Source organism: Phyllobates terribilis, unplaced genomic scaffold, assembly GCF_046119375.1.
Source record: "Phyllobates terribilis strain yellow unplaced genomic scaffold, ASM4611937v1 Scaffold_4__5_contigs__length_816908805, whole genome shotgun sequence".
Taxonomy (NCBI): domain Eukaryota; kingdom Metazoa; phylum Chordata; class Amphibia; order Anura; family Dendrobatidae; genus Phyllobates; species Phyllobates terribilis.
Genome location: NW_027362764.1, coordinates 580,663,579 through 580,680,258, shown reverse-complemented (window position 1 = coordinate 580,680,258; position 16,680 = coordinate 580,663,579). Strand labels below are relative to the sequence as shown.

The following is a 16,680-nucleotide window of genomic DNA, read 5'->3' as shown; positions in this document are numbered from 1 at the left end:
AAAAAACATGGTCATATAGATATTATAAATTATAAAAAATACATGTTCTATCCATGAAGACTACTGATAGAACATGTATGCGAAAAACAGATGAGGCCTTAAACATATCTGTAATGAGGCAGCTTGCCTAGATTTCATGCTGCCCATAGTTAGAGCAGAATGAAATGGCTGGCGGGTTTCTTTTTAAGATACATTTTACTTATTTAAAGTCCGTTATAATTTTTTCACACACTAACAATCCCAATTAGAACAAAAAGTGTTTAAAACATCCAGCAACTCTTTAGAAACATCTAGCAACACCAAACAAAAAGTCCAAAATAAGTTTTTATTTTTTTACATTTACTGTACTTTTTTCACTGCCATTGTAAAATAGACAGACTGCAAAATATTAGTCCATATCCAATGTGAGACCTAAAGGGTATAAGGAGAATGACGTTTATGAGACCACTGTCTGTAATAAATGAAGGTTTTGGCAGGGAAAGTAAGAGGCTCACATCCTTACTTGAATTCATAGCCGTGCTGGTGACTTTTTTGGATGCCACATCTCGTACTATATAACCTGTAGCAAACATGGATCATATTTCTATTAAATAGTCTGGCCCCTTAGCTCAGTCTCTACAGATGAAACCATTTGGAAAACTGTCGTAAAAATGTCCTAGAAATAAATCATTTGAGGATTAAAATGTACGTGATAAAATCTCTTTATAAGTGATTATTTTTTTTATACCATAATGAATATGATCCAATATTGTTTTCTTTGGCAAATAAATTCTAAAATACAAAAATAATAAAATGCAAGTATCTTGTAGAAAAATACAAATGTTTTCAAAAGATTTTACAAAAATATTCCATTGAATAAAAACTATAAACCTTTATTATTATTCTCCTATAACTGGTTTAGTCGTATAATACTGCTTGAGTAAAGCTATATCCAAAATATATCCATATAGTCTCTAGATGATATTGCATAGGTATGGAAAAATTGAATCAATATTTCCCACGTTGACAATTTTTTTTTCTTAGTCACATCACTAACTCAAAGATAATAGTCATCGTTCAATTGCCAGCAAAGTTCATGGAAAAATAAGATTGTAAGAAAAGAGTTGCTGAACTTTTTGTTGGCCCTGATTCAGTGCTTCAATGATATTGTGGGTACAATATAATCCAGTTCCACTTCATGTTTTCCTTCAAAAGGAAAGTAGTTTAATATTCCATGTCCATGAAAACATCCTAGTCTAGGAGACATCTGATGCCTGACCTGTAATAAAATGCTGACATTAGTGATCACTCATCCATGATAAACACATTTTTAAGGTAATTGTGTGAAATTGGAATCTTAACTATTTAGAGTCCTTAAAACCAGAACCTCTCAAGGTTAGGGGAGGACTCTGGGCCACAAAATAGACAGTTATGACTCCAGTGTCATATAAAGCATAGTTAAATTAAACTGGGACACTTATTCAGGACCTTAAAATTAAGGAAAATAGGTCATCTGCTATAATTTTTTTGTCAAAATACTTTTGACAGCTGACAGCTGATACATGCTGCTTGATTCACGGGCAGCATGCATAAGGCTCTAGCTTTACATTTTGAGCCAGGTATGTTTGACTCTGAAACGCTATTGTGTTTCAGAGAAAAATATACCTTAAAAGATGCCAGGAAGTGAGCCACATGGATGTCAAGTTGGAAAGGCAGGTCCTCGGAGGCTTCTCCCTACCTCCTCTCATTGTGTGATGTGTCTCACCCTGTGTGCGTCTAAAGGGAGAGACCTGTCAGCCATTGGCAGTGGGTGGGAAGAAGCTGCCAGGGACCCGCCTTTCCGACTAGTCATCCATGCAGCCTGGATCCCAGCCAGCTTTGAAAGTATTTTTTTTTTCAAAAACGACGTGTATCCACTATCAGCTTTTCTATAAATACAAAGGCATACAGTTTAAGTAAATGTCAGGTACCTGCTCTTTTGACTGACACCCGCCCCCATACTTATGCATTCTAGGCCCGCCTGTGTATGCATGTGTTCTGCATTGATAGAGAAAAGACAGACACATCTGGGGGCGACTATTCTTCTCTGATAACAAAAGGAGCTGGCAAGTTTGAATTCAACAAGTCGATATGTCCTTTACCTAACATCTGTCATTGGGGGAAAGTGTAGACACCACCATACACATTGATTCGCCTTACAACAATCAAAACTGAACTTCTTGTGTTTCACCCCTCTACTAACCTAACTCTACCTAATATCGAAATTACCTTGGAGGGTTCAACCATAACTCCCAAGCAGCACGTCCACTGCCTTGGGGTCATATTCGACACTAAACTTTCCTTTATTCCCTATATCCAATCACTCACTCGCTCTTGTCATCTGCATCTTAAAAACATCTCCAGAATCCGACCTTTTCTGACTTTTGAAACTGCTAAAACTCTTACTGTCGCTCTTATTCACTCTCGTCTGGACTACTGCAACTCTCTTCTGATTGGTCTCCCTCTAAACAAACTTTCTCCTCTCCAATCCGGCCTGAATGCGGCAGCCAGGGGCGTATTTCTGTCCAGCCGCTTCACTGATACAGTACCTCCATCTTGTGCCAGGCATTACACTGGTTGCCCATTAGCTACAGGGTCCAATATAAACTCATCGCTACAGGGTCCAATATAAACTCATCGCTCTCACCCACAAAGCTCTCCACAGTTCTGCACCGCCTTATATGTCCTCTCTCATCTCTGTCTATCGCCCTACACATGCCCCCCGTTCTACAAATGACCTAAGACTAACATCCCCCATAATCCGAACCTTGCACCTGCGTCTCCAAGACTTCTCTCGGGCTGCGCCAGTTCTCTGGAATGCTCTACCCCAGACGATCCGACTGATGCCTAGCCCCCATGTCTTCAAGCACGCTTTAAAAACTCATCTCTTTAAACAAGCCTACCAGCTCAACTACTCAGTAAACTAACTTTCCCCTGTCCCCCCCTTCTAAATGTTATTCAGAATCTGCACCCTACTGTTCATCTGTCTCCACACCCTCCATGCACACGATAACTGCACGCGATACTTGAGTATTGCACTTTAACATACGGGCTGATGACTGGATCATGCAACTTTATATGAAAATCCCTATTTATTATAATTGCCAGACCTGAAATAACAAGCACTTTTCACCTATTGTGTCCCCCCGTTTCCTTGTAGATTGTAAGCTTGCGAGCGGCCGGACCCTCGCTCCTAATGTAACTGTTTAAACTGTCTTAAATTGTATTGAATTTATTGTCTGTACATGTCCCCACTTAATTGTAAAGTGCTGCGGAATATGTTGGCGCTATATAAATAAAAATTATTATTATTATTATTATTAAATGTGCATGGCCACCTTCAGACCTGAGACTAGTGTGAAAATAAAAATGAGAATGCTGAGTGTGGTCAATGAGATTGTAAATCAGATTCTTAGGTCACAACTCATCGAAATGTTTAGGAAAGAACACTGTCATAAAACACTTTTGCACATAGAGTTGTGCAAAAATTTAGCAACTTTAGTTGTTATCACTCTAATTTCTGGCAAAAAATGTGATGGCTGCCTGAAAAATTCATCACTAGTGGCAGTGGACGCCACTGAGAAGATGCATCAAATTTATTATGTGGCGTAATTTTCATTTTCTAATCTGATCTACAGTACAGACCAAAAATTTGGACACACCTTCTCATTTAAAGATTTTTTTGTATTTTCATGACTATGAAAATTGTACATTCACACTGAAGGCATCAAAACTATGAATTAACATATGTGGAATTATATACTTAACAAAAAAGTGTGAAACAACTGAAAATATGTCTTATATTCTAGGTTCTTCAAAGTAGCCACCTTTTGCTTTGATGACTGCTTTGCACACTCTTGGCATTCTCTTGATGAGCTTCAAGAGGTAGTCACCGGAAATGGTTTTCACTTCACAGGTGTGCCCTGTCAGGTTTAATAAGTGGGATTTCTTGCCTTGTAAATGGGGTTGGGACCATCAGTTGTGTTGTGCAGAAGTGTGGTGGATACACAGCTGATAGTCCCACTGAATACACTGTTAGAATTTGTATTATGGCAAGAAAAAAGCAGCTAAGTAAAGAAAAACGAGTGGCCATCATTACTTTAAGAAATGAAGGTCAGTCAGTGCGAAAAATTGGGAAAACTTTGAAAGTGACCCAAGTGCAGTTGCTAAAACCATCAAGCGCTACAAAGAAACTGGCTCACATGAGGACCGCCCCAGGAAAGGAAGACCAAGAGTCACCTCTGCTTCTGAGGATAAGTTTATCCAAGTCACCAGCCTTAGAAATCGCAGGTTAACAGCAGCTCAGATTAGAGACCAGGTCAATGCCACACACAGTTCTAGCAGCAGACACATCTCTTCAACAAATGTTAAGAGGAGACTTTGTTCAGCAGGCCTTCAGGCCTTCAAGGGCTATTTGACCAAGAAGTAAAGTGATGGGGTGCTACACCAGATGACCTGGCCTCCACAGTCACCAGACCTGAACCCAATCGAGATGGTTTGGGGTGAGCTGGACTGCAGAGTGAAGGCAAAAGGGCCAACAAGTGCTAAGCATCTCTGGGAACTCCTTCAAGATTGTTGGAAGACCATTTCCGGTGACTACCTCTTGAAGCTCATCAAGAGAATGCCAAGAGTGTGCAAAGCAGTCATTACAGCAAAAGGTGGCTACTTTGAAGAACCTAGAATATAAGACATATTTTCAGTTGTTTCACACTTTTTTGTTAAGTATATATTTCCACATGTGTTAATTCATAGTTTTGATGCCTACAGTGTGAATGTACAATTTTCATAGTCATGAAAATACAGAAAAATCTTTAAATGAGAAGGTGTGTCCAAACTTTTGGTCTGTACTGTATATTACAGTGACCTTCCACCTCCAAAATGGGACTATACATTTATAATATATTGTCATTATACCTAAAGTGGCAGCAAGGTTAGAACTGAGAGAGCAGAAGGGAGCACATTAGCTATAATGACTTTACATTAAAAATTCATAGCCACATTTGATATAGGGGGTGGAGGGTCGCTTTAACACATACATGACTGATACTTGTGTGCAGAAGACTAGGTTAATCTTCACCACCTTACCTTTTTCCATGTCTTTTTCACAAATAACGTAATTATCTTCTTGACAAAAGAAATCATTCCACAAGCCTGAATTTATTAACCCTGCACAGTCTTCTCCAGGTCCCATTTCGGGGGTCCAGTTATCAGGTTGACCAGGTTTCCAGTTTCTGTAATGTATATTATGCTAGATGCATTAGTACATTACAGATGAACCATCAGTATAAAAAAAACACACATTTTTCTGCCAGGAGAAAGCACCACGACACCAAACGCAGCTGCTTTATATGAACAGGGGAAGATTTAAAGGTATTGTCCGAACTCGGCAAGTTATCACCTTACTTAGTGATCGTTGTCTGATTGAGAACCAGGCTCTGAAGTGTCCAGCTAGAATCGAAACTTGGCTCAATTCACAGTTAATGGGACTGCTGGGGTTAGCCGAGTACAATGTTCAATTATCTCCAGCAGTCCTATGGAAAATGAATAGAGCAGTGACATTTCAGAACCCCGTTCTTAGGATCAAATCCCAGTGATTGAATCCCCAGCGATCAGCAAGGTATCACCTATCTTGCCGCTAGGTAATAACTTGCTGAGTTGGGACAACCCCTTTATGCTGCCAATACACATTAGGTGTATATTGACCAAACTTGCCTATTTTGGCAAGTCAGGCCGACCATTAAATGTGTATGGTAACCTTCCTACTGTCCTCTAATGACAGCCTTAATCCCTTCGTTTCGCGTTTTTTATTTTTGCATATTCCTTTTCACCTTCTCCTTCTTCCAGGATCCATAACTTTATTTTTTTCACTGATGTAGCCATATGAGGGCTAATTGAATTACACTATTCACTTACAGCATACGAAAAAGTTCTGCCATTGTTTTTTGTGTTTTGCTTTCACTCTGAAAAAAAATACCTGGTGACTTGCAGGTCAATCTAATTTCATGGATACTAAATTTATAGGTTTATTTTTATTTACTGCTTTTGAAAATTAGAATCAGTATGATCTGAGACATATTCAAATTATATAAACACATATAAAGCCAGCCACATGTCAAAAATGATTAGGCTGGAGGGGCAAATCCACAGGGACAATCAAAGATAGATATATCCTACAAGAGACACAGAGTCAAAAGTCTCAAAATATATCAATTTCAAAATTTTATTAAGTACAGGAAACACAAATAGACACAATATAAAAGAGCTCAGTCACCAAATAGCAATGGCACAGGTACTCATGGTAAATGATCCACAAAACAATACCGGACATGGGGGGGTTACACATACATGTAAAACAGTCATATAACATCATAAATCCCTCTAGGGGCAAGTACTCAGGCTATACCATAATAACCAGTGTACATGTGGTAAATATACCCTATGTATGTAAAAGTGCTAGTGCCTAAACCATTAGTAGTTATATGATGTATAGTCCCCTCATCAGAAATGCTGATAGAAGACTTGCAGTATATAAGATAAGTAGAAAATATTAGTGTAAACTTTACCCATGATGTATCCATGTGGACCTGCACCAGACAGCAACCCCGACGCGCGTTTTGCGTGGGCTTCCCTCGGGGGAAATAGCCATTGCTATTTGGTGACTGAGCTCTTTTATATTGTGTCTATTTGTGTTTCTTGTACTTAATAAAAGTTTGAAATTGCTATATTTTGGGACTTTTGACTCTGTGTCTCTTGTAGGATATATATATTTTTAAACTTGCATGAAATAAAAAATGCTTTACATTTTTTTTCTAAGACCCATACCTTTTTTATTTTGCTGTCAATGGAGCTTTGTAATGGCCTGTTTTTTTGTGGTGGTATCTGGTAGCTTTTATTAGTTCTATTTTGGGTATATGACTTTTTGATCCCTTTTACATTATCTTGGGTAGGTGCAGTAATTAAAAAACAGCAGTTCTGGCCTTTTGACCTTCTTTTCCGGTGTTCATCAAATGGGTTAAATAAGTTTAGATTTTGATAGATAGGACTTTTATGGAAGAATCAAAACCTAATATCCTTATTTTTTTATTTTTGAAATGGGAAAACTATTTTATCAATCCACTTAGATGCCGGTATCAACTACTGATAGCAGCATTTAAGTGGTAAAACAGCAGTGACTGATGCCCTATTCGCTGCTAGTTAGGGACAGATGCTGGATGTATCACACAGATGGCACCCGCCATACACAGAATGGATTCCGCTCCTGAACCCACTTTATACAGTCGCATCCAACATGTGACGTATATGTAAGTCACGTCTGAAAGGGGTTAAAAGAGGACCTGTTGGCTTTCGTATCTGATTTAGTAAATATCTGCGTTGCTCATAAAATAACAATTCTGGAACATCTTTTCTAAGGACTCGGCTTCGCATCATTTTTCTGTTATTCCTAGTATTTATTTATAAATAAATTGACAACTGGGTGTAACTAGTTAGGGGCGTGTCCTTACACTGTAACAATATCCAATCAGTACTGACTGTAAGACTATAGGAACATACAGTTTGATTAGTGGAATGGTGTCACCCAGATGTCAATTGATGGATTTCTTGCAGGCATATTACAAAACCTGCGGTCCACTGTGGACGACTCTGGGATAACGTGATCTCTGTGCGTCATTATGATCATATTTAATTGCATGTAGAATTTTCAGTGTAACACTTGCATTATTTACAATATGGAAAAGTGACTTCTAATTTTTATACATTACATGAAGTGTATGTGCCATCCATTTCTAAAGTGTCAGTCATTGCGAAATCCAAGAATTATTACTGAATCCTCTTCACAAATCTGAAACTGTTTTTCAAGTAAATATTTTTCAGGTAACAGCTGATACAATGGAGATGCTGCTCTCATCATCATTCATGCAGGTTCAAAACATTTCCTGGTTTTTATACATACGTGAAGGTTGGGATAGTGCCATCCAGCCACCTCCATACGTTCTCCTCTCCCGTATCAGTAAGGCCAATCCAAAAGTTGCCCTTTCCAGTTGTTTGCATCTTAATGAATTGCTATCAAGGCAAAATCGAGATTAAATGAAACAATCAATGATTTTCTCTTAACTCCAAATTCTTGAATTCAAAAACACAATCATAAGATCACAATGTAACTGGTCACTGGAGAAGACTCAAAGGAATACTGGGTTAAGCCCCCTCCATAAAGTCCCCGTCACACTAAGCGAGATCGCTAGCGAGATCGCTGCTGAGTCACAAGTTTTGTGACGCAACAGCGACCCCAGTAGCGATCTCGCTACGTGACACGTAGCAGCGACCAGGCCCCTGCTGTGAGGTCGCTGGTCGTGTCGAAATGGCCTGGACCATTTTTTGATCGTTGAGGTCCCGCTGGGTAGCATGCATCGGTGTGTTTGACATCTTACCAACGACCTCGTTGGCGACTCAGAACTGAAAAGTCGTCCCTTATCGAGGTCTGAATCGTCAGAATAGCAGCTATGTGACAGGGTTCCAACGACCGCCAACATCGTTATACGGGTCACTACGGGTCGCCGTATCGTTGCTGCGTCGTTGGGAAGATCTGACTGTTTGACATCTCACCAGTGACCACATAGCGATGCAGCAACGATCCCTGCCAGGTCATATCGTTGTCGGGATCGTTGTAGCGTCACTAAGTGTGACAGTGCCTTAAGTCCCTGTCTCCAGTATGTGTGGTGACAGTTTTCACACTTCCCGGAGACACTTACACACGTAGACCCATTCAAATCTATGGAAATCACATCAAAATAGTCCTCACTAAATATTTTGTGGATCCCTTTAGAAAACAAGACATATAGCCGATAGAGAGCTATGAAGAAGTATATGACCCATGAATTCTATAAAAGTATAAACCTTTATTGAAGATATAAGATAAAATAGACATGTATATGTACAGTGAAGGAAATAATTATTTGATCCCTTGCTGTTTTTGTAAGTTTGACAACTGACAAAGACATGAACAGTCTATAATTTTAAGGGTATCCAAAAAAATCAGGAAAATCACATTGCATAAATTAGATAAATTTAGTGAGAAATGAGTATTTGATCCCCTACAGACCATTATGAGTTCTGGCTCCTACAGACCAGTTAGACGCTCCTAATCAACTCGTTACCTACATTAAAGACACCTGTCTTACATAATCACCTGTGTAGAAGACTCCGGTCCACAGACTCAATTAATCAGTCAAACTCTAACCTCTACAACATGGGCAAGACCAAAGAGCTTTCTAAGGATGTCAGGGACAAGATCATAGACCTGCACAAAGCTGGAATGGGCTACAAAACCATAAGCAAGACGCTGGGTGAGAAGGAGACAACTGTTGGTGCAATAGGAAGAAAATGGAAGAAATGCAAAATGACAATCGACATCGATCTGGGGCACCATGCAAGATATCACCTCATGGGGTATCCTTGATCATGAGGAAGGTGAGAGATCAGCCTAAAACTACACGGGGGGAACTTGTTAATCATCTCAAGGCAGCTGGGACTACAGTCACCAAGAAAACCATTAGTAACACATTACGTCTTAAAGGTTTAAAATTCTGCAGGGCCTGCAAGGTCCCCCTGCTCAAGAAGGCACATGTGCAGACCCGTCTGAAGTTTGCCAATGAACACCTGGATGATTCTGTGAGTTATTGGGAGAAGGTGCTGTGGTCAGATGAGATAAAAATTGAGCTCTTTGGCATTAACTCAACTCGCCGTGTTTGGAGGAAGAGAAAAGCAGTCTATGTCCCAAAGAACACCGTCCCCACTGTCAAGCATGGAGATGGAAACATTATGTTTTGGGAGTGTTTCTCTGCTAAGGGCACAGGACTACTTCACCGCATCAATGGGAGAATGGATGGAACCATGTACCATAAAATCCTGAGTGACAACCTCCTTCCCTCCACCAGGACATTAAAAATAGGGCGTGGCTGGGTCTTCCAGCAAGACAATGACCCAAAACATACAACCAAGGCAACAAACGAGTGGCTCAAAAAGAAACAAATTAAGGTCATGGAGTGGCCTAGCCTGTCTCCAGACCTTAATTCCATAGAAAATTTATGGAGGGAGTTGAAGCTCCGAGTTGCCAAGTGACAGCCTCAAAATCTGAATGATTTAGAGATGATCTGCAAAGAGGAAAGGACCAAAATTCCTCCTGACATGTGTGCAACCCTCAACATCAACTACAAAAAAACGTCTGACTGCTGTGCTTGCCAACAAGGGTTTTGCCACCAAGTATTAAGTGTTGTTTGCCAGAGGAATCAAATACTTATTTCTCACTGCAAAATGCAAATAAATTTATACAATCTGATTTTCTTTCTTTTTTTTGGGGGATATTCTATCTCTCAATGTTAAAATTAACCTACATTTAAAATTATAGACTGTTCATGTCTTTGTCAGTGGGCAAACTTACAAAAACAGCAAGGGATCAAATAATTATTTCCTTCACTGTTTATAAATAAATCCCCAGACAGAATACAGACAGTAAAAACAAAATAAAGGAACTCAGTGCCATAAACACCACAACTGTAATAAACAATAGTATCAATATAGATGGCACAACCTCAGTATATAACTGGATGAACCCATGAAAAATATCCCCAAAGGGGGTCACACCTATCTATACAATAGAGCCACTACCATACCCATAGCCAAAGCCTGGGCAGTATCAGTATTGTTTAAGTAAGACGCTACCAATATTAAGATAGAGAGCAACCAGTGTTACCCGCACATGAATCAATGCCACAAATTAGACATGCTGAACCCTACCTATACGAACTCTAAAGGATCTATCTCCCAGACCTCGGTCTGTAATATAAACAGGTACAGGGTAGACTGTGTCAGTATGTTTGACTACTAGTGTTGAGCGAGCACTAAAATGCTCGGGTGCTCGAAGCTCGGGCCGAGCTCACTGTGATACTCGGGTGCTCGACCCGAGCAACGAGCCCAATGTTAGTCTATGGGAGACCCGAACATTTTTGCGGCGGCTCCCCCGGCAGTCTGTAGACTGCCTAAAAAGTGCCCAAAACGATAGTGACAGTGCTCAAATGACATGGGGACAGCATGGGGATCGCCCCTGGAAGCATTTCTGACCCCCAGGTCACTGCTGTCAACAACGTGGTCAGAGGTATTAAGCCACTTTTACAGGCTCACAATAAAATGCTCAAAAACGAAACTGAAACTGCTTTCCTGTGAAATATGTTAACCCCTTAACGACCATGGGTCTTTCTGTTTTTGTGTTTTCCTTTTTTGCTCCCCTTCTTCCCAGAGCCAGAACTTTTTTAATTTTCGTTCAATATGGCCATGTGAGGGCTTATTTTTTGCGGGACGAGTTGTACTTTTAAACACCATCATTGATTTTACCATATCGTGTGCTGGAAAATGGGAAAAAAATTCCAAGTGCAGTGAAACTGCAAAAAAAATGCAATTCCACAGTTGTTTTTTGGGTCCTTTTTTTACCACGTTCACAGATTGCTAAAACTGACCTGCCATCATTATTTTCCAGGTCGTTATGAGTTCATAGACACCAAACATGTATAGGTTCTTTTTTATTTAAGTGGTGAAAAAAAATCCAAAGCTTGCTAAAAAAACAAAAAAAAATGACGCCATTTTCCGAGACCCTTAGCTTCTCCATTTTTCGGGATCTGGGGCTAGGTGAGGGCTTATTTTTTGCGTGCCGGGCTGACGTTTTTATTGATACCATTTTGGGGTAGATCTGATGTTTTGATCGCCCGTTATTGCATTTTATTGCAAAGTTGTAGCGACCAAAAAAACTTAATTCTGGCGTTTAAAATTTTTTTCTCGTTACACCGTTTACTGATTGTATTAATTCTTCTTTTATATTGATAGATCGGGCGATTCTGAACGCGGCGATACCAAACATGTGTATGTGTTTTTTTTTTATATATATATATTTTATTTTGAATGGGGCGAAAGGGGGGTGACTTAAACTTTTATATATTTTTTATTTTTTTTATTTTTTTAAAAACTTTTTTTTACACTTTCTGCTTGCTTCTATAGTCTCCAGAGGAGACTAGAAGCAGCAGTTGTCTGATTGCTTCTACTGCATACAAGCGATGAGCAGATCGCTTGTATGCAGGAGAAATGCTCACTTGCTATGAGCGCTGACCACTAGGTGGCGCTCATAGCAATTGAGACATGACAACCACAGGCGTCTGCTGCAGACCCTGAGTTGTCATGCCCACCCATTGGTGACCCGCGATCACGTGACGGGGTCACTGATGGGCGGGGCTTAGGACTCCCGGAAGCGCGAGTTAAATGCCACTGTCAGAGATTTAACATATTAACAGCCGCGGGTGGACTGCGAATTCCAATAATCAGCTGACATGTGCTCGCTTCAGTGCGGGCTCACCGCCGGAGCCCCCGCTGAAACGGCCTTCCCGACCTGGTGCGTACTATTACTGACCAGGTCGGATAGGGGTTAAGGAACATCCTTTCCAGGGTAAAGACTTGTGTATAAGGTAAAATAAATAACCAAAAACAAAAATACTCCTCCACACCTTGGGCTATGTTCACAAGTAGCATTTTTTATGCGTTTTTGCACGTTTGTATTGCTTTCAACCGTGACAAATGCATTCACCGGGAAATGTCATTTTAACATTTTACAACCTTATCTGGCCATGTGCTGTGTGACACATGCATACAGTGCTAAAAAGACATGGGAACAGCATGGGAAAGACCGCTGGAAGCATCTCTGACACCCAGGTCACTGCCTAAAAGTGTGCCCATCAGAAGTGATCCTTGTCGCATCAGAAGATGCAGACTTGCAACTATCCCCGTGCAAGTCCTTGTCCCAGGGCAATGTTCAATTGTACCTCCCCCATAACTTGCAATACAAGCGCAAGTATGCAGCCTGCCACCCACCCACCCCCCAGGCTGCAATACCATACTGCTAGCTTGCTTGCACTTGAAATTGGGCCTTTTAGGCATGTGGAGGTGGAATCTGGCCACCACGTCATGGCTGCGTCGGTAGCCTGGTATTCATACTCAGTCCCCAGCCGCCCGGCGGCCGGGTGTCCACGCTTGGTCCCCAGCCGCCAGGGGGCGGCCGGGTGTCCATACTCAGTCCCCAGCCGCCCCGCGGCCGGGTGCCCACACACAGTCCCCAGCCGCGTGGGGGTGGCCGGGTGTCCATAAACGGTCCCCAGCTGCCCCTATTTGTCCCGGTGCGCCTTATACACAAGCGCGCATACCAAAACATTACCTGTGCCCTCCCCAGTGCATTTAGTGGGAAGGACAGCCTAACCACAAACACGTGGACAAGTGAATGTGGCCAGGAATGGTCCATCTCACTGACGCCTTCACACTGGGTTAATATTGTGGAAGCCGGGACACAGTTGGACACTGGGATGCAACACGTCCTCCAGACATAGAGGATTGCGGGTCCTGGGTCAATCAGGCTTTAACACAAAGTTCAGAAGGTAGACAGCAGCAGTGGTCGGCCTCCTACACAACGAGTAAATTATTCATGATCATGAGGCCATCCACCTCCTTAGCTTTCTGTTCCTTGGAATGCAAGCGCATGTATGTAGTAGCAGCTAGGCCTGAGGTGGTCAGCGTTTTGGCGCATATTCTACCTCCTTCGAGGATTGCTGGATGTTTTCCTGCTACTATCCCAGTTCTATGACTCCCGTTAAAACAAAGCTTCAGGTGATGAATGATGGATGAGGTGGTGGCAAAGGAGAAAGAGCAGGAGGAACAGGGACCATTCACATCAATATCAGGCCAGCCAACCACACATGTCTTGTAGGATATGTTTCCGTACCAAAAGGAGCGGTTCAGCTACACAGTTATAAGGCATACAGTGAATGCAATGCCTACCAAAAATTTCGAGGCACTCCAATGCCCCTTGGAAGTGACATGGAGGTCAGAGGGCCTTAACTAAACCGTTTTTTCCATTTATAGCAACTGGGTCTCCTGTACACTTTTGGCCTAAGCAGGGAATGGAAGGCTTTCCAAAAATTATTAGGCACTGCAATGCCCCTTGAAACAGACGTGGATTACAGCGTATTAAAAACCTTCTACCCATTATTGGGGAGTGGGTCTCCCTTAGTGTTCGCCTATGCATTGAAAAGCAAAAGCTGACAAAAATTAGGAGGAAATGCAATGCCCGTTGCAAGAGTCGTGGAGGTTAGAGGTAATTAAAAACAACATGTCAATGCCCCTTGGAAGAGCTGTGGAGTTCAGAGTGGTTTAACAAGACGGTTTTAATGCCCCTTAGAAGAGACGTGGAGTTCAGAGTGGTTTAACAAGACAGTTTTAATGCCCCTTGGAAGAGATGTGGAGGTCACAGTAGCTTAACAAGATGGTTTTAATGCCCCTTGGAAGAGACGTGGAGTTCAGAGTGGTTTAACAAGACAGTTTTAATGCCCCTTGGAAGAGTGGTGGAGGTTACAGAGGAATAAAAAGACAATATCAATGCCCCATGGAAGAGACGTGGAGGTCACAGTAGCTTAACAAGACGGTTTTAATGCCCCTTGGAAGAGTGGTGGAGGTCGCAGTGGAATAAAAAGACAATATCAATGCCCCTTGGAAGAGTGGTGGAGGTTACAGTGGAATAAAAAGACAATATCAACGCCCTGTGGAAGAGACGTGGAGGTCACAGTAGCTTAACAAGACGCTTTTAATGCCCCTTGGAAGAGTGGTGGAGGTCGCAGTGGAATAAAAAGACAATATTAACGACCCTTGGAAGAGACGTGGAGGTCACAGTAGCTTAACAAGATGATTTTAATGACCCTTACAAGAGCCATGCAGTACAGCATATTAAAAACATTATTCCCATTATTGGGGAGTGGGTCTCCCATAGTCTTTGCCTATGCCTTCCAAGCAAAAGCTGCCAAAAATTAGGACAGAGGAACTTGCAATGCTGGCAACATGGATCACGGTCACCCTGGTGGTATAGTGCTCGTGGAGGCTGAGGATAAGGAGAAGAGCAAAAAACAGCCGAAATGAGGAAGCGTATACCCATGTGTGGGTGTGAAGCGATGCATGGGAATACACCTCCCGAAATAACACAGTGGATTTGACTTTATGTTACTCTGCTGTCATTTGGTGGTGATGAGAAGTCTGGCCCAATCCAGCCCGTGTTCATTTTGATAAGGGTCAGCTTGTCAGCATTGTCAGTTGACAGGCGAGTGCGCTTATCAGTTATAATTCCCCCAGCGGCACTAAAAACACGCTCCGATAACACGCTAGCGGCAGGGCAGGCCAGGACCTCCAAGGCATACAGAGTGAGTTCATTCCAAGTGTCCAGCTTGGATACCCAATAATTAAAAGGCACAGAGGAATCACGGAGGACGCTGGTACTCCCTCACCATCTTTTGAAACTTTCCACTTCTTGTGAGAGTACCCTGCGCCTCAGGGCCTGTAAGCTGGGCAGGTCTCAGAAAACTGTCCTAGAACATTGACAGTGTTCCCCTGCCTCTGCTGGATTGGAGTTGCGTCTCTCTCGCCTGTATGCCTTAGTTGGGCAGTGAACTGTGACCTCTGCCGCTACCGTGTTCAGATGGGAATTTTTTTAATAGTTCTGCAGCAAGGGCCTTCCGGTACTGCCCCATTTTTGTAGACCTCTCCAACTCAGGAATAAGAGAGTGAAAGTTCTCCTTGTAGAGGGGGTCTAAAAGTGTCATCAACCAGTAATGACTGTCACCCAACATTTTGACAATGCGAGGGTCACGGTTAAGGCAGCGTAACATAAAGTCAGCCATGGGTGCCAGACTGGTAACGGGCAAGACTTCCGTGTCCTCACCAAGATGATGACTGATAGTGTTGAGCGATCACTAAAATGCTCGGGTGCTCGAAGCTCGGGCCGAGCTTACCGTGATACTCGGGTGCTCGACCCGAACAACGAGCCCAATGTTAGTCTATGAGAGACCCGAGCATTTTTGCGGCAGCACCCCCGGCAGTCTGTAGAAAGCCTAAAAAGTGCCCAAAACGATAGTGACAGTGCTCAAAAGACATGGGGGCAGCATGGGGATCGCCCCTGGAAGCATTTCTGACCCCCAGGTCACTGCTGTCAACAACGTGGTCAAAGGTATTAAGCCACTTTTGCGGGCTCACAATAAAACGTTCAAAAACGAAACTGAAACGGTTTTCCTGTGAAATATGTTAAGGAATTTCCTTTCCAGGGTAAAAACTTGTGTATAAGGTAAAATAAATAACCAAAAACAAAAATACTCCTCCACACCTTGGGCTATGTTCACAAGTAGCATTTTTCATGCGTTTTTGCACTTTTTTATTGCTTTCAACCGTGACAAATGCGTTCACCGGGAAATGTCATTTTAACATTTTACAACCTTATCTGGCCATGTGCTGTGTGACACATGCATACAGTGCTGAAAAGACAAGGGATCAGCATGGGGAAGACCCCTGGAAGCATCTCTGACCCCCAGGTCACTGTCTAAAAGTGTGCCCATCAGAAGTGATCCTTGCCGCATCAGAAGATGCAGACTTGCAACTATCCCCGTGCAAGTCCTTGTCCCAGGGCAGTGTTCAATTGTACCTCCCCCATTCCTTGCAATGCAAGCGAAAATATGCAGCCAACCACCCACCCACCCGCAGGCTGCAATACCATACTGCTAGCTTTCACTTGAAATGGGGCCTTTTAGTTTGGAGGAGGCC

General features: G+C 42.2%; 1 protein-coding gene across 1 annotated transcript in view; it reads right to left on the bottom strand.

The window, feature by feature from the left end:
- Positions 1–344: 344 nt before the first annotated feature.
- Positions 345–16,680, bottom strand: part of COLEC12 (collectin subfamily member 12) — a 203,938-nt gene continuing 187,602 nt past the window's right edge. The window contains exons 8-10 of the mRNA XM_073679131.1: positions 7,970–8,079; positions 5,104–5,249; positions 345–1,258 (exon numbers count right to left, since the gene is read on the bottom strand). Of these exons, the coding sequence (XP_073535232.1) occupies positions 1,236–1,258; positions 5,104–5,249; positions 7,970–8,079 (279 nt within the window). The 3' untranslated portion in view covers positions 345–1,235. The remainder of the gene's footprint in view (positions 1,259–5,103; positions 5,250–7,969; positions 8,080–16,680) is intronic.